The sequence below is a fragment of the Porites lutea genome, chromosome 6, assembly GCF_958299795.1.
Source record: "Porites lutea chromosome 6, jaPorLute2.1, whole genome shotgun sequence".
In the NCBI taxonomy this organism is placed as follows: domain Eukaryota; kingdom Metazoa; phylum Cnidaria; class Anthozoa; order Scleractinia; family Poritidae; genus Porites; species Porites lutea.
Window position 1 is genome coordinate 26,235,780 of NC_133206.1, and position 23,467 is coordinate 26,259,246.

Sequence of the window (23,467 nt, forward strand, 5' to 3'; positions counted from 1 at the left end):
TAGGCTTAAATAACATAAACTTTGTTTTCTTCTGGTTTAAGGAGGGTTTGTTTGCCTTAAACCAAGTGGATAATTTATTAAGTTCGGAATTGAGTGAGGCTGCCAGGTAGACAGGATCTTTATGGGACATAAATAAATTAGTATCATCAGCGAATGAAATCAGCTCGACGAGCGTCGATACGTTATTTAAATCATTAATATAGAGCAAGAAAAACAAGGGGCCCAAAATGGATCCCTGTGGGGACACCACAGCAGATAGTTTGAGGAGAGGAGCATTGACCGTTAAATTGAACGAATTGCAACCTGTTGGAGAGGTAGCTTCTAACCCAGTCCAGAGCCACGCCACGTATACGTATACTCGGACAAGTGAGCCTGTTCACAGGCGAATCGGCCGACTACTAGGTCTGCTCAAGTCCTCGAAAGCCGTATCCAATTTTTTAATGTAATATTCATTCAGATATATTTCCAACTTAAATACATGGCTATCCCTATGTAGAGCTATAAAACATTCGCCGGTTGACAATTTCAGGATGTTTATCCGGCAGACACTCTAGCAGATTCTTCAATTGGCAGATGCCATCTGTGTATTTGTGTCTATTAATTATCATTTCCATTGACGTCAGTTGCATTGCTATATATCAGCAAACATCTTCCGAATTTGGTCAGCGTCCGCTGGTTGTGGAAAATTAACCGAAGGAAATGGAGAAATATTTTGATTAACTAATATAAATGTATTTATTATATCCATTTTGAAATCACTGGTGATCCCTGCAATCTGATTGGCTCTTAGCAGTGTAATTTGTTCACAAATCGCACTATTTTTTGTTCTAAATCACATCTGTTCTAAATCGCGTCTCTTCTTTTTGAAATCGCACCATTTTTGCTCTATATTGCATCATTTCTGTTTCGAAAGCGTTTTTGTTCCCTATTGGTACTGACTGAAATCTGCGATTTCAAAATGGATGTAGTAAAGTGGTAATTCAACTTCCTGTTTGCACTCCACTCAGATCAGTTACCATTATTTATTGCTAAGTGAAGCTCTTTTGAGTTTGTATCAATCACGTAACTAACTACCCATGATAGTGCAAAACAAACGTTTTTCTTCTAGTTGTCAGAGATACATGGACATAGCATGTGGCTTAACTAAATGTATTTTGGAAAAAAAAAATTGTTAGTTATCAAAGTTATACATATTTTTTGCAGATACAGAGGAGAAAAGCTGAAGTTCTGGACAACGCTACATGAGACATGTGACTTAATATACGTTTGCTGTGATACTTACCATTTTTAAGCTGCCCATAATACACCTTGTTTAACCCCCCCCCCCTCCCCCTCCTTCCCTCCAGATGTTGGACGTTAACATTGTTCCCAATTTCTATTGAATATAACAGGCGTCCCAAGAGAAAAACAAAATTTTGGGGTGTGAAACAAGGCGTATTTGGGCAATGTGCAAAATGGTGAATGGGACAACGTTTTTGTTGGTCCGTTTTGACTTGCCTGTCAAAACATTTCTATTTTCTGGATTAGGCTACGTTTTTTTTCTCGATACAAGTATAAACTAAGCGTTCTTATTTTTTCCTTGAGGTTAGGTTTTTGGGTGGCTAAAAAAGTTAAGTCTTGCAAATTAAAATAAGAATTTTGTAGACACCTTTGCACACACCACAACCCACTACCGTTACTAACGAAAACCTGCTACAACATTAATCTGTTAAGTTTTCTTTAATTCGTATTTGTTGATGTATCACAAACAATGTCTCATGATGTTCTCATTAAACAGAATTTAATGCCTATCTAGTTGCCCTTGAAAATGTTGTGTCTTGCTACTCCAAACATGCGAAAGATGTTTCAACTATACATGGACTATCTAAACTCGTCGAGGGCGAACTCATTTTTTCTCCAGTTTCTAGTCGTGTTAAGTTTCTTACGTCCTCAAATGAGGCTCAGGGTTAGAGGGCATAAAGGAAACTGGGATCAATAATCTTCTCGAACGTCTTCTCACTACAGATACGAAGTAAATAGCAACTGGTTATTAAATGCCTAGTACATAGCTACTGTTGTCGCATTTATGTTTATTTGGAGGCGTCTTAATGTCTAGTTATTTCAAAAACGTAGTCAACAAGGAACACCGATGTACCCATACCCAACAGAATTCCCATTTGCAGGAACATGTACCCAATACTGGTTGCCAGGCCTTCCTCGTGCTTATTTTCTGGTTTCCCAGGTGAGAGGAGCATCATTGCAGCACACAAACCATAACCATTGATAAGCCCCAGAAGACCGACTGTGAGATAAGCGACCCAGTCAGCTTGCAGTCCGACGTTGCATGGCTTAAAATAGATTAACAAGATTGGTATGGCTATGACTAGTTGAACTAGGCAATTGCAAAGGATTGAAAGTTTGTTATAGATTATTCCAAATATAGGTAAATTTTTGCCTATTGCATCTGCCACGGAATAACAGCCGAACAGGATTACTACAAACCATCCAGTCTTGTCACTTAACTTGGGATCAGGGTTGGTGGTTGGCGCAGTTTCTGTGGTGTCGAGTGTGTTGGCTGAAGATATGCCATAAGCATGTTGCCTTGAACGCGAGCAGTTGTAGTTCCCGTGAAACTGCGATGTGATGCCAGGAAACAAGGAATTGGATATGACAAGCGTTAGGCAAATTGTAGTGAGGACCGCCCAGTTTTTTCGCATGACCACTGTACGTGAAGTGTGTGTGAGTTCAGTGCTCCTTAACAGTGGGGTGGTTTCCATGGCGTTCAACGGTCCCTCGATAACAGCTTTCACGTGTGTACGCAGTATAGGGAGTAAACAGCACGCTACGAGAATGATAAGGTCCACCAAAGCGACAAACAGGAAACCACTGAGACGAAAACCACGATCCCTGTCTTTGAGGTGCTCAAACGAGCCCTTGGAAATACAACGGATCACAAAAGTTGCTGCGAATGCGCAGACACCACCAGACTGAGCAGCGTGGATGCCAAATTTCGGGAAATGCTTTCCAACAAAACTGTACAGCGCACCTCCGCCGACATTTTGAACAACTGTTGCTGCTAATATCACAGCGAGGATAACTCCAAACCGTGCAGGTGTCGATATTACGCCGTGGTCAAGAGGGACAATAACCACTTCTGCGACCAGTAAAAGCGCTGAGATGATCTGTGTGATGAGCAGTACTGTCAAGTGAGTTGATTTGGGTTGGAATGTGACTGTTAAGATCGCACCCAGTGTCGCTCCTACTCCCACGGTCACACCAATGTAGACTTCTGGTTTGTAGTTCTCAGGAAAGAAAAAATTGAAATAATCTACACCATTGAAGCTAAAAAACACAGCACTTTGGACGGAAGCCCCAAGAAACCAACAAGTAAGGTATAGTTTCCATGGAATTGACATCTTCTTAGGGACGAAGAGGCTTCTAAGCCAAGAGGAAGGTTTGATCACGAGTAGCTAGTACGGCTAAATGGTCAGTTTCATGCCCGCAAAACAAACCTGTTTATACAGGACGTGCAGACGTCACAAGACTTGCTCGTGACCGGAACTTCATTTCTTCTTGGAAAAAGTTATTGTATCCATTTATTACAAAAATCCGGTTCCAGAATAGTTTGTTAATTAGATCATCCAGCGCCGGGAAAATTCCCTTAGAGAACGGTCCATTCATTCGTTATTTTAAGGGGGGAGGTATTTTAAATTCGTTGAAAGATGAACTAGACCAGCACGCATTGTGCTCATTGTGGATAGTTTTCCCATAGCTCAGCTTCTAAAAACTTGAGCCGAAAAAACCGGATGCTCTCGTAGGCTATTTAAGTACGGCGTTTAAAGAGGAGGGCATTGGGATTTTCGGTTTTGCGGTTTTGGCTATTTTTTAGATCGGTTTTTCGGTTTTAGTTGCAAAAGACTTCGGTTTTTCGGTTTTGGTGGTCATTGCGGTTTGCGGATTTCTCGTTTTTTAGCATCTGGTTTTCGGTTTTCGTGAAAAATACTAGCGGTTTTTCGGTTTTGGTACCCGATGTGGTTTTTGGTTTTTCCTATTTTGGGTTCCGGTTTCTGTTCGATTTGAGCAGCACTTGATCTCGAATAGCCGCGAAACGCCAAAGTTATTTACAGGAATGTAAGAAGAAGAAGAAGAAGCAATTGTACATTGTGTTGCGTTTTTTTACGACTGCTGTTTTGAGTATCAGTTTATTACCACATTAAACCTTAGAGCAAGTTCCTGCTGCCATGTAATCAATGTGTAAAACTGAAAAGGAACTAATTGTACCGGTTAGCTTCCTCAGTGTCGACTCAGCTCAGTGCAATCGCATGTTAGACAATCGAGTCTCCAAACTTTCAGGTGTTAGTTATCAAATGGAAATGTTCGATTAGAGATTTTCGATTGAAGTTTCCAGAGCTATAGCTTTTTGCGACTGCAAAATTGCAATTCTAAAGAGGACTTGTGTGCAAATTCTCCTAAGTTAACTAGGCTCAATAACTAGCGGCTTTTCGGAAATTGAGCCGCAAAGTCTGGGCTCGAGAGAGCGGCAGAAACAAAGCCTATGATTTAAGCAGACACACAAAGATACGAAGGCTTCAGACAAAGTCCATGACATTCACAAATACTTTGGTGAAATTAGTGTTAGTTTAGTTTGCTCTGTATGCCCCACTTGTCACCATTGTATCGGTTTTTGACGGTGTTGTATGCGGTTTTCGGTTTTGGCCGAATTTTTTTGCGGTTTTGCGGTTTTGGCTGATTTTTTTCTTCTGTTTTGCGGTTTCTAATATACCCCAATGCCCCCCTCTTTAAACCGGGTCTTAATTTACGCAACAAACGAAAAGATCAAATAGGTCACTTGGGAATTTGTAATGCTATAATTCTCGGAAAGCGAATGAAGAGTTGAAATATTAGTTGAAACCGACCTGTTTTGCAGTCTGTTTTGACTTCACAGTTGCTTATTTAAATAACACACGGAAACTGAGTGGGTGTTAGTAAAATCGGCAGCTTTCTTTAAGCTCAGTTTAACTCGCTATAGAAGACATGAGTACAACCATTAATGAACAACTGAGTTTATTTTTTTTTTTTCAGCCAGAACTGAACAAACCATATTTCGGAAATAAAACAATAAACAGACCAGTCAAATTGCTACCAAAATCTCGAAAAGTAAAACTTGTGTTTGTTTTACCAGTCCTGACACACGTGTGAATAGGTACCGGTAAGGATCGAGAAGAAAGGAATAATAAAAATCATCGGAGAAGCAGCTTTCATTGGAAATAAATCATGGGAAACAATTAACTACAAAAAGGCTCCTGACAAATTAATTAAGGCTAATATTACCAGTCACTGATAACAAAACCTAAAGAAGGTTTCACAATATCATCGTAATGGCCTTCAAAGAACTTCTCTAGAACCGGCCATGAACGGTGATACACGAAAACAAATTCTTCACAATTTTCATAAATATTAGGTACCGCTGCCAGAAAGGCAAGTTCTTTTAACAAATATTTCTCTCCTTCTTCTAAGTCAAGTACATCTTCGGTTTCGTTCTCTTTGTTAAATCCCTCTCCCGACTTTTCTCGCCCGTTTTTTAAGCTTCTCAAAGCTTCTTCCGTGGACTGTGAAATATCCGTTCGGAAAACTTCATTTGTTTGGTACAGTTCTTGGATATAACTGTAGGCTTCAAAGAATTTTGGACATGTTTCCACCTCCTCTGTCCATCTAATGTAACTATGCGAAGTATGGCAAAGGCCGCTATTTCTGACAGCTTCATTGCATTTGTTCCTTAGGCGGTTGGCTTTGATACGAGCTGATTTCTCCGGGTTTTTGGATCCGACAGCTCTGAAGTTATGTTCAGATATCTTGTCAGGGATGAACAATAACACCTGACGAGAACAAACTCAGTGTTAGAGCTGTAAGAGTGCACGTGCGAACAACAGACGCCTATCCAGGAAAACAAGCATATCAATTTAGGAAAGTTAAGGAAGAGTGAAAGGCGTTACCCTACCTTCTCCGAGTTCTGCCTTGCAAAACCAAAGAGACGTTCCAAAACATCCAAGCTATAGTAGTACGGATTACCGGGACTTAAGCCTAGAATTAATGTTCTTCTATCGCGGAGGAATTTTTTCCCATTCAGAACAGCTTGAGAAGCTTCAGACTGAGGCATGTTGCCTCGAACCAGGTCTAGTTTAAAATGTCCCACGTCAACTTTTGCAGGCAATACATGTACATCTTAAATCAGCACCCCTGACACTCGTCTAATATATTTTTTTTCTCTTCCAAGAAATCATATGACTTCATTTGTCATCATGTACCGATTTTTTTGTTGACGCGATCTCTGAATGGTTTCCTGTTTACAAAGAGAATTAGATCATATTAAAACTGAAAGTTTTGAGGTATATTACTTACGAGGTCTCTTTGTGTTTGTGTGACTTGATCCAGCGTGTTTACGTCATTAGCATATTTCGTCATGTTTATTTCGTGAACGAATAGCCGACGATGATTTCTTTCTCCGCCGCCATTTTAAAGGAAACGATTATTCGAGGGATGTTGATTAAATAATTGAGCCGGGGAGACGATTATTTAAAATGGTTCTAACAGGATTGATAAAAAACTGCTGTTGTTGCTGTTTTTGTTGTTGCTTGGTGGGCCTGGGCGATAATCTCTCAAGGTCAACAATTAAACTGATACGGAAATTTATTTTTACACATTAAGCTTAATAACTCACACAACTAGGGGGTAAAGTATTTTATTCCGCTTATTCCAGGAAAAGGAGTTGCCTTCGTTGGAACTTTCCATATTTCGGAATCTCGTGATTTTCTCGTGAGCATTTATTCTGTCATTACGTAAAGTGAAAGAAAATTAGAGAAAGCGTATTTTAACTTCTAGCTCGAACCATATATGCACTCAAAGCACGGTGGAAAATGGCGCATGACGTTAGTATGTCTGGTTCCATTGCAACTGGCTTCATCGTTACCACTATAATGCTACTATGCCCTCTTTTCTACAAATTACTACAGGTACGTGAAATATGACAAGCAGTGAATATCTTCTCTGGGACACGGCGGTGAGATAAGGTGTTTCGATATAGTTTTTGGGAGACCATACCGATGTTTTTGAATTTCAGTCACCCAGTTAAAAAGTGATTTTATTCTTCTTCGATTGCTACGAAGTTTCACCAGTGATTGACTATGAATTGAAGTTTGTCAAAATACAGTTTTTAGTAAACTTGATATCGCTATAAAAAAAAACAAATGAAATCGATACTGAAATCCGAATTTTGCGCGATCTAGACCTGCTTTAGCCCCGGGCTTTAGCCTGAATTTCATCCGATTACTTTGAGTCGTTATTACTCCCTCAGAGAGAAGAAAACGACTCGAAGCAATCGGATGAATTTCAGGACAGACCTGCTTCTGAAAATCCCTACGCCAGGAACTTGAAGTGTGGTGTTTAGTAAAGAACCTCCGCGAAAAGTTAAAAATTCTGTATCTTTGAATCCAAATAAAACGCAAAAATATTTCCAACCTTATATTTTCAATAGCCGTGATAAAATGTTTAATAAAAAAGTTCTAAATAACTCACATTAATCTTAAGTAGCGTTAGAAGGCTGCTTAATATTTTCCGATGCTGGGAAATTTTGGTGTATTTTCTTTCTTGCGATCCTGAAAACTAACAACCTGTTTTCTCACCACCTATCTAAGTGCAACTTTACTCAAAATTTTGGCTTTTAGCGCTTTTCTGTATTATCTCTATAATGGCTCGACAGAATTCTTTTTAAACCTCATCACATAATCTTCATGATGTATATAACAATGCATGAAACTTTCATCAAGTTTGATTCACTGCAACATCTTGAAATTTCAAGAGAAACCTAGCGTACGAACCGGCCAAAAACCCGCGTTACAACATTCACTGTTTTGCATATTTTGAACGTAAAACATTGACAATATTCACATTGAAATGTACTAGCCATGGAGGTATGTATGGTGGGCATTAATTTGGAAGAATTAGCATAACGTCGGACAAGGACAAAAATCACTTTAAAGGCGATTAAAAAACGTTGGTATGTTCTCCGAAAGACTGTATCGAAACTCCATACGAAACCAACCTCGTCCCCAGGGCGCTTTTCCCTTGCTTTGGAGGAAGGGCGCGGTCGCTATCGCGCCCCACCTCCAAAGCCAGGCAAAAGCGTCCTGGGGACGAGGTTGATAAGAAACAACCAAGCCTCTGGAAAAATCCCCAGTTTCCATGCGACATTATTAGTATCTGCACACGAAACAAGAGAATACTTCAGATATAAAACCGGTGGTTTCGCAAGGTACAACAGTAAGACTTGCACAATAAACAGCTAGGAAATAAGCACGAATTGGTCCGAATGCGATGAATCATTCAGACCTGTAGCTTTATCACAGCACCTTGTAACGAATTGAAGCCTTTTCATGTCAGTGACACACTCCTCTCGTACCTCCAATGATTAGTCTTTCTTGCTTGCTTTCTATTCTTCGTGAGGCAATCACGGATTTTCCAGCACCCGGTGGTGGGGGCGCTGAAGGGAAACCTGAACCTGTTTAAGAGAAAAATCGTACATTCATTTCTCTACCTTGTTTGAGACAAGAGCCTCATTAATTAATGACCATCATTCATATCGCTTCACATACATAATTAAACCAAGATCATGGATTTAGATTTTCTGGCAGTGCTAGGTTTTAGAGAAATTTTGAGAAAATACCAACATTTTATTTTCAAAATGACCGGTATGGCCGGCCAGTTCTAACTTTTATTAAGCGTCCTAAGACTGAAAACCTGAACCATACCCAGTTTAGCGGCCGACAAACCCTTTAGCCCAAATAAGGGTAGTGTTCCCGGGATTGTCATAGTGTTGTTTAAATTACGAGAAAGTAAATTCCTCGAAGGAATTCAGGAATGCACTGACATGAGAATTATTTCTGGCGAATTTTTCTTCAGAGAAACACGATAATCTTGACGAGTTTAAACAATCTTTCTTCGTTTGCGATCCTTTTCCGACTCGAAGACAACCGAATCATATAAAGTGCCTCAATCCAAGGCGTTTCCATTGTTCCAAATACATTTTTGAGATCTCCAGTTTGTGTGTAGTTACATCTATGTGATTAACGCGTAAATAGAGGGGATGCTCAGGAGAAAGGGGTCCTTTTCCATACAGTGCATGTGAAAAGCAGCCAAGCAATTGCCGAGTTTGTTGAACCTCATTTTAAATTAGTAGACTTGACTTTGTTAAAACATCGAATGATAAACATTTTCTAACGTTTATCTGAATACCGTTCATCTTTATTACCTCAACTGTAGGTTTGTTTGGTTTATCTGCGTGTACCATGGAAGAACACTGAAGGAAAGAGAATGTCAGGCGAGCTACCTAGACTGCCTTGGGGACATTTCAATCAAGTCAACTTCTTTGGGAGACCTTTGTCTAAAAAACACGGACCGGTTTATTACATTTGGCACTGTTTTACGCCTGTTGTGTGAGTAGCATTTTAAGCTATGAGGGATACTTAATAACTGACATGAAACTCCGCTTGTTTTTATTTTAAAGCAGAATTTGCTCAGTCGGTTGAGCGTTTGACCGCAGCAGGGGTTGCAGCAGGGGTTGCGGGTTCGAATTCAGGGGCCGAAGAATGGTGGTCTCGTCTCCTGGTAGGAGACGCCAAAACGTTGTGTCTAAACTTTCGAGCTAAATACATTGTCACTAATAAAATGCGCATTTTTTGTCAGTTCAGTAAACTTTTTCATCTACCAGGAGAATCATTAATCTCAGTTATCTGCATGTGGCAGACGCAAGGCTTTGGCTACGAGGCTATAAACAGAGTCTCCCTTTTTCATAAAAGCACCTCTTCACAGAGTCGTAATTACACGAATGCTCAATGCTACATAGTGGCAAAGGCTTCAACTTTTTCTTTATGTTAGGATTATCTTCCATTCCTTGTCTTAGCTTCCCGTCCATATTCAGTAATACCCCGACGAAATGCCTGGGGGTTAAAAATAGTATTCGTTGTAGCTTAACGGGGGTACCGGGCCCTGTTCCTCACATTTTATTATAACGGGGGTGAAAAATATCATTTTAAGTTTATAGCGGAATGTTGTTTGAAGAAGTGGAGGCGTTAGAAAGGAATTTTCACAGTTGTCAGTTGTAAATTATCATATTTTGTCTTTTTTTAGAATCTTAGCCGACGCCAAAGCCATTCGAACTTTCTACGCCGATCACTACTCCCATCAGCGGGAACGGAATTTCACTTGTCTCGGAGCCGTGTTCAAAGATATACTAGGCAATTGCTTAGCAACAAGTCATGGCAGAGACGAAGTTAAGAGATGTCGAGGACCTTTTGAGAAACACTTTTCTACAGATGTCGTGTGCGATACCCTAAAAATCATCGGGCTGGAATGCAAGACCTTTTTGGAAACCTTACCTGTTGGTAAACCCGTAGATCTTCAAGAAGCTGGACTAGCGAATGTCACACTTCGAGTTTTAGTCCATGCGGTTTATGGAAATCAGGTCCTTCAGAGATATTTTCAGCGTATTGTAGAACTGAGTGATTTGCTGCAAGCCGCAGTAGACATGTTTAATGTTGGTGAAACAAGGTTACCTTTTTATTCACTTCTGCCGACAAAGGCCAACCAAAAAGCTCGTTCTTTTAACGAAGCCTGGAATGATTTCAATCGATTCTTGTTTAAGGAATATGAAGAGGGGCGCCTTAATGCTGGCGATGGGTTTTTCTTTGGCATGATGGAACAACTGAAAACTCGCGCTCTCGAAATGGATGAAAAAGAGGTATGTCAACAAGATCTCATGACTAGCACGCTAAAACTAATATATAGTTGTCGAGGGCCAAGGCAAAAAGCGAAGCTCTCGAGGAATCTTTTAAAAAGCGTCTTTCTCAAGTAATTCAACTTTTGCCGTAAGCAGAACGCAAACTGAGTTCCACCTGAAGAATGGACCTGAGCTCGCGATCAATTCAATTCAATTCAATTTTATTCACACTTTTATAAAATATTTACATTATATATCTAGCCGGATTTATGAAAACCGTATCATCGGACTCCTGGAGCCCACACACCTTAAACTGAGTCAACTAAAGTAAATATCGCCAAGAAACTCAGCTCTTACCCATGGTTCTCTTAAGGTGACTCTCTCCTTGGTTCCTGATCAGCAAAAGAAACATTCAAATCCATCAAAAAGACACTCTGGACTTGTCCATACACTCTAGCTGCTTAAAGGCCCTTAATGACGGAGGATGCTTGAGACTTAACGAAGTTCTAAGCAGAGAATTCAAGGTTAGATCACCCCCTCTGACTTCCTCCACCCCAAGAATTTGACATGACAAACTAAAGTCAGACATGACCAGTGCACTGACTCTCCCAGAGCAAGACTAATGGCGAGTTAGCTCAGGGACTGAGCTTGACAATGAGACAAACCAGGACAGCAAGCCCCCTATGTTTTTTGCCACCGCACTGACCAGAAACCTGGCTATCGCCAGGTTCCTGGCCAGTCTGGCCCGCTTTGAGGTTTTGAGGTTTTCAAAAATTCGGCTAGATATAGTAAGGTAAGAATACACTAATAAAGGAGAAGAAGAAGGAAAAAAGAAAATTAATGGCTTGGGTAGAAGTGTACGGTGGTGAGAGGAGCTTAGCTTTCGAGCTAACTACCGCTATATTATCAGTGAAAATACATTATAAATGTGCGCTTGGTGCCAAGGCAACTATGGACGATTATCAGTCAGTGGTCATTTTATGTGAAACAGTCATAATACATTGTTACCTTTGAGAGTTAACGAGAATCCGCTTGTATTCTTTTCTGAACTTATGGTAGCTAAGTGTCTTTATCTCAGTAGGAATCTCTTCCCAAGTTTTGGTTATGGCAAACTCGGTAATTTGACCTTACACGTGGTACATGAAAGTTAAGATTTGAGGCATATCTGGTATTGTGTGAGTGAATATCAGACACCTTTACGAGGTAGTTTTGAAACACTTCAGGGATATTGGCTTCATTTTGTGACATTTTGTGAGCTAGCAAGGAGATTTTGAGATTAAACATGCTATCTATGTTAAGTATATCTAGAAGTTTGAGGTACGGTGCACTACTTTCTCCATTATGGCTAAAAAATATGCAGCGTATACATTTATTTTGTTTTGTTTGAACTTTAGTTAATCTACTTGAGTATGTGTTTCTCCAACTCATAATTCCATAATGAAGGTAGGGGTAGATAAGTCAGCAATATATTTGTTTGAGGGTGTTTTAAGTTTAAAAATGGTGTAACCTGAAAAGGATTCCCAAGTTTTTAGATACTTTACTGTTTATGTGCTGAATGTGGAGAGCCCAATTTAGATTTTTGTCAATGTAGATACCTAGGTATTTGATGTAGTTCTTTTCTTCAATATTGCGTAAGTTAAGCTTAAGTTTATTTGCTTTTTGGGGAAGGAGATTGTCATATAGTGGGTTTTCTTAAAGTTTACAGAAAGTTTACTAGCTGAGTAGTAGCTAAGAAGATGGTTGAATTCCTCATTAAATTATAGTTTTTCAAGGTCCTGTAGAGAATTGGAAGAGTAGAATAGAGTGCATGGGGTCATCAGTAAATGTTCTAATATTTGCCTTTTCTAAACAATTGGGTATGTCATTGATACATATCAAAAACAGAAGTGGGCCAAGGATAGAACCTTGTGGTACACCAAATTGGATAGAAAGTGGGTTTGATTTAACATTTTCAACTTCAACATACTGTGTTCAGCTTTCAAAACCACTGGAGAGGGACATCACGGATCCCGTATCTGTATAATTTCTGTAGTAGGATCTGATTATTGATAGTATCAAAGGCTTTAGATAGGTCAAGAAAAATACTGCAGATAGCTTCATTGCTGTCAATTTTCATTTTAAGATTGTCAGTGAGTTCAAGAATTGATTGCTCAGTAGAATAATTTTCCCTGACGCCAAATTGGTGTTTAAATAGAGTGTTTTCGTTTTCTAGGAAATGATTTAGCTGATTGTACACTAGTCTTTCAAGGATTTTAGCAATTGAAAGCCAATAACTGGTCAGCGGATAACTTTAAAAATACGTCACCTCAATAACTTGTATACCTGAGCCACCGATACCATAACGAGTCACTGGTCAGCGGATACCCTTTTTAGACAGCTGTCAATTGACTGTAACGTGGATGTCCTATGTCAAGTAGGTTGTTGAATTGAGAAGATAGGGTTGTCCTTTTCACTGCAGCTGAACTGATATGTTTAAGTCCCTAAAGTTTGCTTACATCATTAAGAGAAAATACTCTCTTGCTATAACAATATCGGGTGTGGTTGAGGTTTTGTTGGAAAAAGGAAGTAAAGGGACATTAAAAGAATAACAAATAACAAACAGATTGTGGGAACTTTAACAACTGATATGTCGAAGGCCTTTTACTCCATGCATTCAGCTCTGTTGCTGAATAAACTCAGAGCGTATGGTTTCCAAGAAAGCCTAATTAGACTGTTGCGTAGCTACTTATGCGACTGTTATAACAGAGTTGAAGCTGGCATCTCAAAAAAGTTCTTGGAAAAGAGTTAACCGTGGTTGTCCCCAAGGTTCAGCGTTGGGACCGTTATTGTGGAACATTATCCAAAATGACTTATCTTATGAAATTGATTAGAACCTAAGTATGTACGCTGATGATCATCAGCTTTACGAAATCAACGAAAATGTGTCTACAGTGAATCATAATCTTAATTCGAACGCCACAAAAGCGTCAGTATGGTATAAATCTAATTTACTCAAGGGGAACCTTTCCAAATACCATACTATGCAAATCACTAATAAACAATGAATTTGGCGTAAGGGTTCAAGGATCTGATGTTGAAGGCCTAAATAGTTTTAAGTTATTAGGTGTTATCATCAATAATAAGCTTAATTTTAGTGAACATGTAAATATCACGTGTAAAAAAGCGTGTCAGAGGATTGGCGTACTGATGAGATTGAGAAACTTAGTGCCTAGTCTACGGCTGCTTTTCAAGGCTGCAATACTTCCTTACCTTACGTACTGCCATCTTACTTGGTATTTCTGCCGAGCGAGTGATGAGAAAAAACTCGAACGTATTCAGGAGAGGGGTCTGCGCGCAGTCTTTAGGGATAGTAAATCCACATATGAGAAGCTGCTGAGCAAGGCTAAATTAATTACACTGTATGAAAGGAGGTTTCACTGCCTGTTACAAGACGCAAACAGCTCTTAAGATCATTCAGTCGATCCATTGAACAGAAAGTGTTAAGTATATACTCCATTCCCCCCCAAAAAGAAAGAAAACCGCTGGCAGCCGTGAAGGTAGTCTGCTACACAGCCGTTTTTAGTGTCGTTGCGTGACGACACTAAAAACGGCTGTGTAGCGGACTACCGTGAAGGGAGGGCAAAGCAAAATTCATGTATGCAGTAGTGATTTATATAACTTATTTCTCAGTTAGGAAACACTTTGGTTTGGCTGAGCAAGGCTAAATTAATTACACTGTATGAAAGGAGGTTTCACTGCCTGTTACGAGACGTAAACAGCTCTTAAGATCATTCAGTCGATCCATTGAACAGAAAGTGTTAAGTATATACTCCATTCCCCCCCAAAAAGAAAGAAAACCGCTGGCAGCCGTGAAGGTAGTCTGCTACACAGCCGTTTTTAGTGTCGTTGCGTGACGACACTAAAAACGGCTGTGTAGCGGACTACCGTGAAGGGAGGGCAGAGCAAAATTCATGTATGCAGTAGTGATTTATATAACTTATTTCTCAGTTAGGAAACACTTTGCTTTATTGGGTAAATCGCCATTTAGAGACGTCCCTTCACGGAGCCTGATTGGAAGCGCCCAGGTTAAATTATGATGTTCAAACAAAAGGAAATGATAACGGAGAGGTCATTAGTTATATAGGTACAACTTTTTCCCCGTTCCTTTTAATGCTTGTGCAGTATGCTTTTCTTATTTTCCTCAATATATCGTACTTTCTAGCTTTTCCATTCCGTGGATGAGATCCTTCTTTTAAACATCGATGTCAGTTTTGCAGCCACGTCCTTTGCACTAGCAGACCTCGCCCAGTACAAGGACACCCAAGAGAAAGTTCAACAAGAAATAGACGAGGTCCTCCGGGGAGGGGATCCGAGCTCCTTCCCAGACTTGGAGAAGAAACTGCCATATATGGAGATGGTATTGAAAGAAAGTGCGAGAATGCACCCAGCGTTGGCGCTAAGTTTGCCTGAAAGGACAGTAAAGCAAGTGACTGATCTGGGAGGATTCCAGATTCCTAAAGGGGTGAGAGTATGACTTTGTCTGGTTTTTGTTGTTGTTGTTGTGTCAAACAATTGCACACCCGTTACCACCCTGGTGTGGACCAACACTACCAGACATTCAGCTTTGAAGGTACGCGCTGCAAGAAGGCGCAATTTTGGTTTTCGAGGTGCTCAGTCACAATTGGGTTACTTTTCTTGTATTGTGTTCCTTCCCGTTAGGGTATCCTGGGTACCAGAGGTTTCAATTCTCGGTTTGGGGCGATGCTAGTCTGTGCCCAGCATTTTGTTTGAGGGGAGGGGGTGGCACTGTACAAAGCAGGCTACGGAAACAGGTACCCGAGCATAAAAAGTTTCTGGCACCAAGGGTATCGATATAACGAACATCTATATAACGAAGTCCTCGGCATAAATAACGATTTTTCTTTGCCCCGTAGTAGTAGTAAGATATAAAAGAAAACGATCGTCGATATAACGAAACCCTTATAGCAAACAAATTTTGCCAGTCCCAGTCTTTGCACTTCGTTATATTGAAGCTCCACTGTATGAGGTTTCTTTGAACCTCATGATCTCAATCGCGGCACCTTAACGTCGCGTAGTAGTTATATTTTTTATTTCAGAGACACTTTGTAGTTTTGTCTTGTGATCCTTAAGGAGGCCTAACCGTCGTAGAATGACTTAAGATTTTTCTCCCAAATAAATAGCTAACTGCTGGTTCACCAAGAAAGGCAAACGAATATTAGCGATTTTTCCTAGGATACTGAATGCTGCAATCGCATTTGCGTCTTGAGAGGGCAAAGACAACAACAATTTATCTTTTAAATTGGTGCTGAGCGAAGGATTCAACATATACGAGTTCATCTCAAGGGTGCTGCATGGTTTTACTAACTTCTAACTGAAAATAATTGTGTTTTTCTTTCTTCTTGCTGCAGACACCAGTTTGCGTAGATACCTATTCCCTGAACTTCTCTGAGCAGTTTTGGGAAAATCCTGAGAAATTTTACCCGGAACGGTTTTCTAATGGCATGAAACACGTAGCCGGTTCTTTTTTTCGCTTTGGACTGGGTCCCCGGAAGTGCCTCGGGTATCGGTATGCCCTAGCGATTACTCGTTTGGTGGTGGCGTCAGTTTTGCAGAGGTTCACACTTGAACTGGCCCAACCCAGTGGTGACCTGACAAGAGTAAAGGCCAAGGGAATGACCTTTTTCACACCATACCTGAGTCCAACTATAATATTTCATGAACGAAAATAAGCTTCAAAAGTAAGATTTTATATTGTACTGCAACTTTCCGAACGTTAATGTTGGCTGTGCAGAATTGTTCTTAAGGAGTCTCGGCTTCCCGTCTTAACCTATTATATTAACTGTTAAATTGAAAATAAAATCTATAACGTTTGATTGCGTCTTCCTGTCATTCGCCGAACCCCGCGGGCAAAAAAAGCGCGGTCAGCAGATTAGAGTAGTATGGATCAAAATTAAAAAACCATCGCAGCCTGCTTGGTCGTTACGTCGCCGTGGGTACGACCATCTCGAATCCAGGAAAAACTTAGCTTACTGCTTTGCCTTAGCTTCTTGCGTGTTTCTGTGAATTGAAACTTGCAGACCTCCCGGCCCAACCCCTTATAAAGGAAAATCTGGAGATTCTACAAAAAGTAGTGAGAGTCTATTTTTTTCCCGATTTTTGGTCCCTGTTGTATAAACAAGATGCTGCTTTCTTTGATTATTCTAATAAGACATGACTAAGAGGTCATCACTAGTAGAAAACTTATAGTAAGAGGTCGTTTCTTCCGGATAAGGGAACTTTTTAAAAATGGCCAAAAATGTCAGACAAAATGCCATCAAGGCTCAAAGAGGCACTAACATTTTCCATTATACTGATTATATTTCCATTTTCATTCAACAAGGTAACATATCATTTATCATATCATATCGCCCTTAGTATGCTGATATCCGAGCCCACTGCAGAAAGCTATGTAAAGAGGACATGTATGTTTGTCCTCTCAATCGCGACAATACATTTACATTTACATTTACATTTCATTTCAGAATGATTTTTCTCCAAAACCTGTGAGATTAAGAGTGTTGTCGTGAGACCGTGAGAAAACTGATAAAAAACATGATCGTGAGACTTATGGAAGGATCGTGAGAGTTAGCAGGTCTGCATCTTCTTTTAAATACAGTTGAACCTCTCTACAACGGCCACCTTGGGGAGTATAGGGACAGGAGAAAGTGGCCGTTGTAAACTAGAGAGGTTTTAAACATGAGTCAATGTGTGGATTTTTTGTCTACCGGGACGAAAAAAAGTGGTCGTTGTATGTATCTGTCTGGTGGCCCCGATGCAACGGTCAATTTAGCCCCAAATTTTGATACCAAAACAGCCCCATCTCAGTGGGGCTGAATTGGCCCCCCAAAAAGGTACCATTCTGGACTCACCCGTTTTGGCCTCATTTTTTGGGGCCAAATTGCAGGTCTTAATTATTCAGCAGATAATTTCCATATGAAGAGCATTGTAATGAACTTGACTGAATGAATAACTTTCGTAATGAACTTAATGATTTTCTGGGATGGATTTGGTCTTTGACCTCAGGCAGAAAGAATTTTGGGTTAAAGGTCAAATGAACCAAAAAATCGAAGTATTTTCTTTTGTCGCTTTAGTGGGGCGGATATGTGCAGATTTGGGGCCGGATTGTTCACTTTTTGTTAAAAGCACCAAATTTTCAGGAATGACAGAACTAATTATGACTATTAATATGTGATATGGTGCCATCGCAAATTTTTCCTGTAAAACTGGTTTTTAGAGTGAAAATTAAACTGGCCGCCATTTTGACCGGAAGTAAATATCATCTAATCTAAAGTACACAAAATGAAGCATTTTTTTAAGCCAAAATGACGATGAAATTGTTTATTATATAAGCTAATTGGGCTATTAATATGTGATATGGTGCCACTGCAAATTTTTCCTCTTAAACCGGTTTTTGGAGTTATTACTAAAATGGCCGCCATTTTGACCGGAAGTAAATATCACCTAACCGAAAGTACACTAAATTTAGCATGTTAAGACCGTTAAGGTCAAAATGAAGACAAAATTGTTTGTTCTATGTTTTTCCGGATATTTATGTCGTATAAAAAAGTCAACCGTGTTACAAATGAGCGGTTTAAATGATAAAACCGGAAGTAAAAGCGAGATAAAATGGCAATTCATCAAGTTTAAGTAGTGTATTTCAAAAATAAAAGTGAAACAATGATTCACATCTTTAAGCAAAGGAAAGGCCAAACATACGAACAAATTAAACTAGCAAAAATAGATTATTTCTTTTTACTTGTTTTGACCCTTTAAGTCGGGCTAACAGTGACCAACATCAATTTTCTCCTGACCATATCCATACAATGTCAAGAGATTAGGTTTTTAGAAATTAATAAAAATCACCTAAGAGAAAATGCTTTGATCTTTTATAAAATTCTCTCAGAGACCAGTTTGAAGAATTTGTATGTGAATATTGGGGCTTAAAGGTTAAAAGAGTTGATCCACTATTAACTAGAATGCAAAATGCTTTGCGGCTTTCAAAGTAATTCGAGGTATAATAGCTCCACCATTTTGTGTTATTGAGGAGTATAAATAACACTCTGTGCATGTACATCTTGGATTGAAATTGCTTTCACGATAACATCTGCTCATTTCAAAGTTTACCATTTTCAAAAAGTTTCCGGGAAATCCGTTTTGGAAGGTAACGGGTACCCTACTCAGCCTACTCTTTACAAACAGTGGGCTGGGTTCTTTAACTTTCCACAGCATTTCAAGATAAAGAACACGAACTGTGAGACGGGGCTTACGGTTTTTTTTTTTGTTATCCCAAGAAGACTAGAAAGTCTAACGTTTGCAGATGACCGTAAAAAGGCAGCACTTCTCGTCAGTTACATAAAGATCCTGATCCAGAGTTTATCCGACCGGGGTTTGAAACCCCGGCTTCTGGCTTAGTGGACCGGTGCTTACCCACCTGGCCCGGTTGTTTAAACATTGGATAGCGCTATCCACTGGATAAAAGTCTGTCCAGTGGATAACGCAATTGGTTTTCTCTAATACGTATCCGCTGGACAGTGATTTATCCGGTGGATAGCGCTATCCAACGTTTGAAGGACCAGGGCCTGGAGCTAACCGGGCAGCGGTTTCACTCATCTGTATTTCACTATCAAATGACTCTGCGCCTCTCTCGACAGAAATGAGAGTTAGCCTCTTATCTTCACTGTTATCACCCCCCAGAATGTCATTTCGTTATCATGGACTGAGTAGCACTGATTATCATGTTAAAGTCCACATGCAAGAAAATAAGGAAAAAGCGTTGTCCGAATATACATCACTTACGTTAATTCCCTGAGCATGTAAAACGTATTCTCTTGGATATAGTATGGGACAAATATGTCGCACCGAGAACAGCTAAAAGACTAAGATCTGGGGAAAACGTGTATCGGGAGCTATACTAAGAAACTGGAAAAAGTTAGTTCTTATGTAAAGATCGAAATAAGCAGGTGCTTTTTAGATTCATTGCACAGTGAGCAACGCATGTCGTCTAGGGACAGATGTCCAGTCTTTCCCCTGCATCGTTTGAAGTCAATTCGCTAGAAAACATTTTTCGTCATGCTATATCACAAAGCAGATTCCGTTCTTTTAAGGTATAATATATAAAAATATAAGTTAAGACTCTCCAAAGACATTTTCGTTAAGTCCACTCTCCTTTCTAACTACCCATGAAACTTCTATACCATGAAGCCAAGTTAGCTTCCTTATCATATATCTTGTTGCTGAGGTACATCTACGCTACCTTGCAGCCTATGAGATTGCACGTCCTCCATTCCATGAATTCACAGGATGTGACACGCTGAATACTTCTGGTCACCTCAGTCCAGAAATAATCGGAGTGGTTTTCGCTTACACGTTCTTCTATACGATAAAAAAGTAGTTCTTTAAGGTCAACTGACGAAGCCAAAAGTAGTTTCTTTGTCCTGGCCCATATTACTTAAACATTTCAAGGGCATGGCAAACCATGCCGGCCACATATAGAGTCAGCAGGCACTGGTACCAAGCATCTCGGTTCCTAGTCCGCAAGGAGTTGGGGCTAGATATCTCTAACAGGAGAGTGGCGACTCTCCTGCACTCCACTGTCAGAAATTACAAAGTTGAGCGTGGAACTAGTCAAGTACGCTCGTAAGAAGGGCTGTACCCAGAAGAGTGACAATCATGAAAGGCAGTCTTAAACTCTTTTTTTCGATTACAAGCACTCGTCTGCATGAAGTATTACTGCGCTTTTCACAAACATGCGAATTCTGAAGTTCAAAAGCCAATTGACGATTGCGTTTTTCGCTGCCTTCAATCATCTTAACGGACCTCCTAGGAAACAAAACTTTACTTTAACGGGTTCAAAAGGTCAAGGTTTGTGATTTGTGACTGGTGGATTTCGATCTGTTTTGTGTGTTTCTGTGTTTCAAGGTTCGTTGCTTGTGATCGTAATTATGATTGACGGCAGCGAAAAACGCAATTGTGAAGGCGGCTGTTGAACTTTAGAGTATGCATGTTTGTGAAAAGCGCAGTAAGTCATTAGGTCACCGAGATATCACCTGTTATTCTTCAAGTTCTGTATCATAGCAAAAGTAGGCTCAAGTTTAATAATGGATTATACACAATGAAAATAGAAAATTGAGTGTATACATCAGATTTAAAGAAAATATTCAATTAAAGAAAGCCAGCACTGCAGGCACAACAGAAGTTTAATCTCATTCCTTAAAAGTTCGGACTCTGGTAGTTTTACTTCCGGTCTAGCTGGCGATCACTTATATCTTCTCTATTCTATTTTTTTTTAGACACTGCGTTGAAATAATATCTCTCTGTATGAAAAAAAAGCTGCCTTAGGCATTTGCTGACATTTTCTTATCCAAGTTGCTAAAATTCAGACGTTTTAAAGAAAATGTTAATTTCACTTCCGGTTCAAAATGGCCGCCATTTTAAAAAATCTTATTTTTCGCACTTAACGGACTTTTTGGCGATGGCACCATATCCTATCTTTTTTAGGGCCTTGAAAACTATCATCATGCCAAATTTCATGCTTTTAACAGAAAGTGAACAATTCAAGCACATATCTGCTCTACTCACCAAACACTAAAAAGAACCATCCTAAGTGGGATTTGGGTAAAGATTTTTCTTCCCAAGCCTTTATAGAAGGATAAAAGATCAAAATCCGAGCATTTCCGAAAACTTCACGAAAACGTTTCTGAAATGGCCGCGTGATAGACTGGAGACTACGTGACGTCAATGTTGGTCTTTCAGGGCGGAAAAACGTTCTGCGCAAGTTTCTGCGCACCTCTTATTGCCTGCGTTTGTTTGTCCCGTTCTGTGAGAGTTCTGACTACTGAGACTGAATGAAATACACGAGGTGCGAACGTTTGCTCCTTTTAAAGGCTTTTTTTTTGTTTTCGTTGTTGTTGTTTTTTCGTCACTTAAAAATTACTTTGGATCTGAGAACAACCAATGTTAGAGTAAAAACAGATCATCCGTCAGTCTGAGGAGGAATAAAACAATTTGAACATTTCCAAAGAGGTTTGTATTTTTCTGATAATTGTGCATTCGATTTGTGAATTGATTTTGTGTCCAGTTCTTCGCCTTCTTTCTCCGGACTGAATTAAAACCAGCTTGTACTCTGTTATTAGTAGTTACGGTTAGTTTTTTTACATGGCCAGATTTATTTACCTTTGCAGAACCGGCTTTATCCTTGTCTTATGTCAAAGAACAGTAAAGCTAACGCTTGCGAGTGAACAAACTTGGGCGCTTAAAACTTCCTCGGAACTTTAGAAGGCCAGCAAGCTTACTCGAGAAGAAAAGACTACTTCGATAATTTTTCTGTTGCTCAAGTAATAATAATCAGAGTTTTTTTCCTTTAGTTTTTTCAGTTTTAATTACATAGTTTTGGTATCTTTCTGTACGCAAATTTTCCTTTCACTCGCTGTGAAGTAGCGGAGAACGACAACTGCCGGCAATGACTCCAAAACAATTGACTCTTTGCCCGTAAACAATTGCTGGAGCTGGATTTGACTGAAGCGAGCAAAACAAACCCTTGTTTGCAGTTTTCTGTATTTTCTAATGATTCAGTTTGCTGAGTTTAATTTGCCTGAATGAAGACCCTCGCATGGACCAGTTATTAAAAGTAGCTAATCTAGCTTGCTTGGCTGCGAAGCTTGCAACTGATATCTTTAGGTACGTTGTTTCCTTACAGAAAATTCACTTCTTCTTTCATAGTCTTTGTCAGCAGGTATAGGAGCCTTAAGCCTTATGTTTTTTTAAATGAAAATTTGTTGTTTTGCAACCTTATTGAAGCTTTTTTTAGTTCACTTAAGCTGAATTTTATGCATGATGGAATTGTTCTTTGCTTGTCGCATCTCTTTGCCAGCTTAAAGTGGCGTCTATGGTCCTTAAAGTGACCTCAATCGGTAATTAAATCTTATACATAATTGGAAAGAAGTTTTTGCAATAATGTAACGTTAGTTTGAAGGAAATCTTACTTTAATACGCGTAGGTTTTTAATATGGTGTTATGCATGTTCAACTTGACAACACAAAGCAAAATTAATCTGCCCGAAACGATCAAGTTTAAAAAACTATGGTTGCTTTGAAAACGATCTTGGGGAAGATGTACTAGATAAAGATTAACTCTTTTTCGGCCCACATATCAACGCCAAAAATTCTACATTGCGGATTTTGTTTATATTTTAGTGATCTGCGAAGCTAGAAGTGTCCGATCGAGCGTGGGTTTTAAAATATCAGCACGAGTGCTACAAAGTTCAGTGACTTCAAACACATTGTGGGCAAACTTGAATTTCTTTGGGCAGATTATTATGCAAAGATATTTTGTTTTTGTGTCCACGGTGGAGCTCCGGACCTTATATATCCAGGAACTTCCCTATACACTGTTATATGAACACATATTTTGTGAATGCATTTTGAATTATCGGACCCTTTACGCACGCACATTTCCAGTACAACTCAAGGAAATTAGTAAGTGTCGTTAAAGTCCGTTTTACAGTATGATGTATTCTTCGAGAAAATTAAATAATAAGAAGGTTATAACCACAGCTTGCAACTTTTGAAGACAAATTGCCTGTTCTTTTCAGGTTTATGGCCGCACAAACCACTTCTGCGCCAAGTCCACTCGAAAAACTCTGTTTTGAATTTCCTGCTTTTTTTCACCTGACCAACATTG

At 39.6% G+C, this 23,467-nt stretch overlaps 5 protein-coding genes across 5 annotated transcripts in view; 2 read left to right on the top strand and 3 right to left on the bottom strand.

The window, feature by feature from the left end:
• Window positions 1-1,790, top strand: part of LOC140940173 (eukaryotic translation initiation factor 3 subunit D-like) — a 29,449-nt gene extending 27,659 nt beyond the window's left edge. Inside the window, exon 14 of the mRNA XM_073389083.1 lies at window positions 1,204-1,790. Coding sequence (XP_073245184.1) covers window positions 1,204-1,223 — 20 coding nt within the window. The 3' untranslated portion in view covers window positions 1,224-1,790. The remainder of the gene's footprint in view (window positions 1-1,203) is intronic.
• LOC140941231 (uncharacterized) overlaps window positions 1-6,311 on the bottom strand; it is a 67,210-nt gene extending 60,899 nt beyond the window's left edge. The window contains exon 1 of the mRNA XM_073390209.1: window positions 6,302-6,311. The gene's annotated coding sequence lies outside the window, so the exon portion shown is untranslated. The remainder of the gene's footprint in view (window positions 1-6,301) is intronic.
• On the bottom strand, window positions 1,701-3,571 carry LOC140940174 (uncharacterized). Its single transcript, XM_073389084.1, has one exon. The coding sequence runs from the start codon at window positions 3,393-3,395 to the stop codon at window positions 2,085-2,087; it is 1,311 nt and encodes a 436-aa protein (XP_073245185.1). The 5' UTR covers window positions 3,396-3,571; the 3' UTR covers window positions 1,701-2,084.
• On the bottom strand, window positions 5,027-6,163 carry LOC140940176 (uncharacterized). Its single transcript, XM_073389085.1, has 2 exons — window positions 5,978-6,163; window positions 5,027-5,855 (listed from the first exon to the last, which is right to left on the bottom strand). The coding sequence occupies exons 1-2, from the start codon at window positions 6,134-6,136 to the stop codon at window positions 5,307-5,309; spliced, it is 708 nt and encodes a 235-aa protein (XP_073245186.1). The 5' UTR covers window positions 6,137-6,163; the 3' UTR covers window positions 5,027-5,306.
• Window positions 6,312-6,732: 421 nt separating the features above from the next.
• LOC140941279 (uncharacterized) lies at window positions 6,733-16,576 on the top strand. Its single transcript, XM_073390259.1, has 5 exons — window positions 6,733-6,989; window positions 9,295-9,467; window positions 10,162-10,771; window positions 14,952-15,251; window positions 16,159-16,576. Exons 1-5 carry the CDS (start codon window positions 6,894-6,896, stop codon window positions 16,477-16,479), a joined length of 1,500 nt encoding a protein of 499 aa, XP_073246360.1. The 5' UTR covers window positions 6,733-6,893; the 3' UTR covers window positions 16,480-16,576.
• Window positions 16,577-23,467: the final 6,891 nt, after the last annotated feature.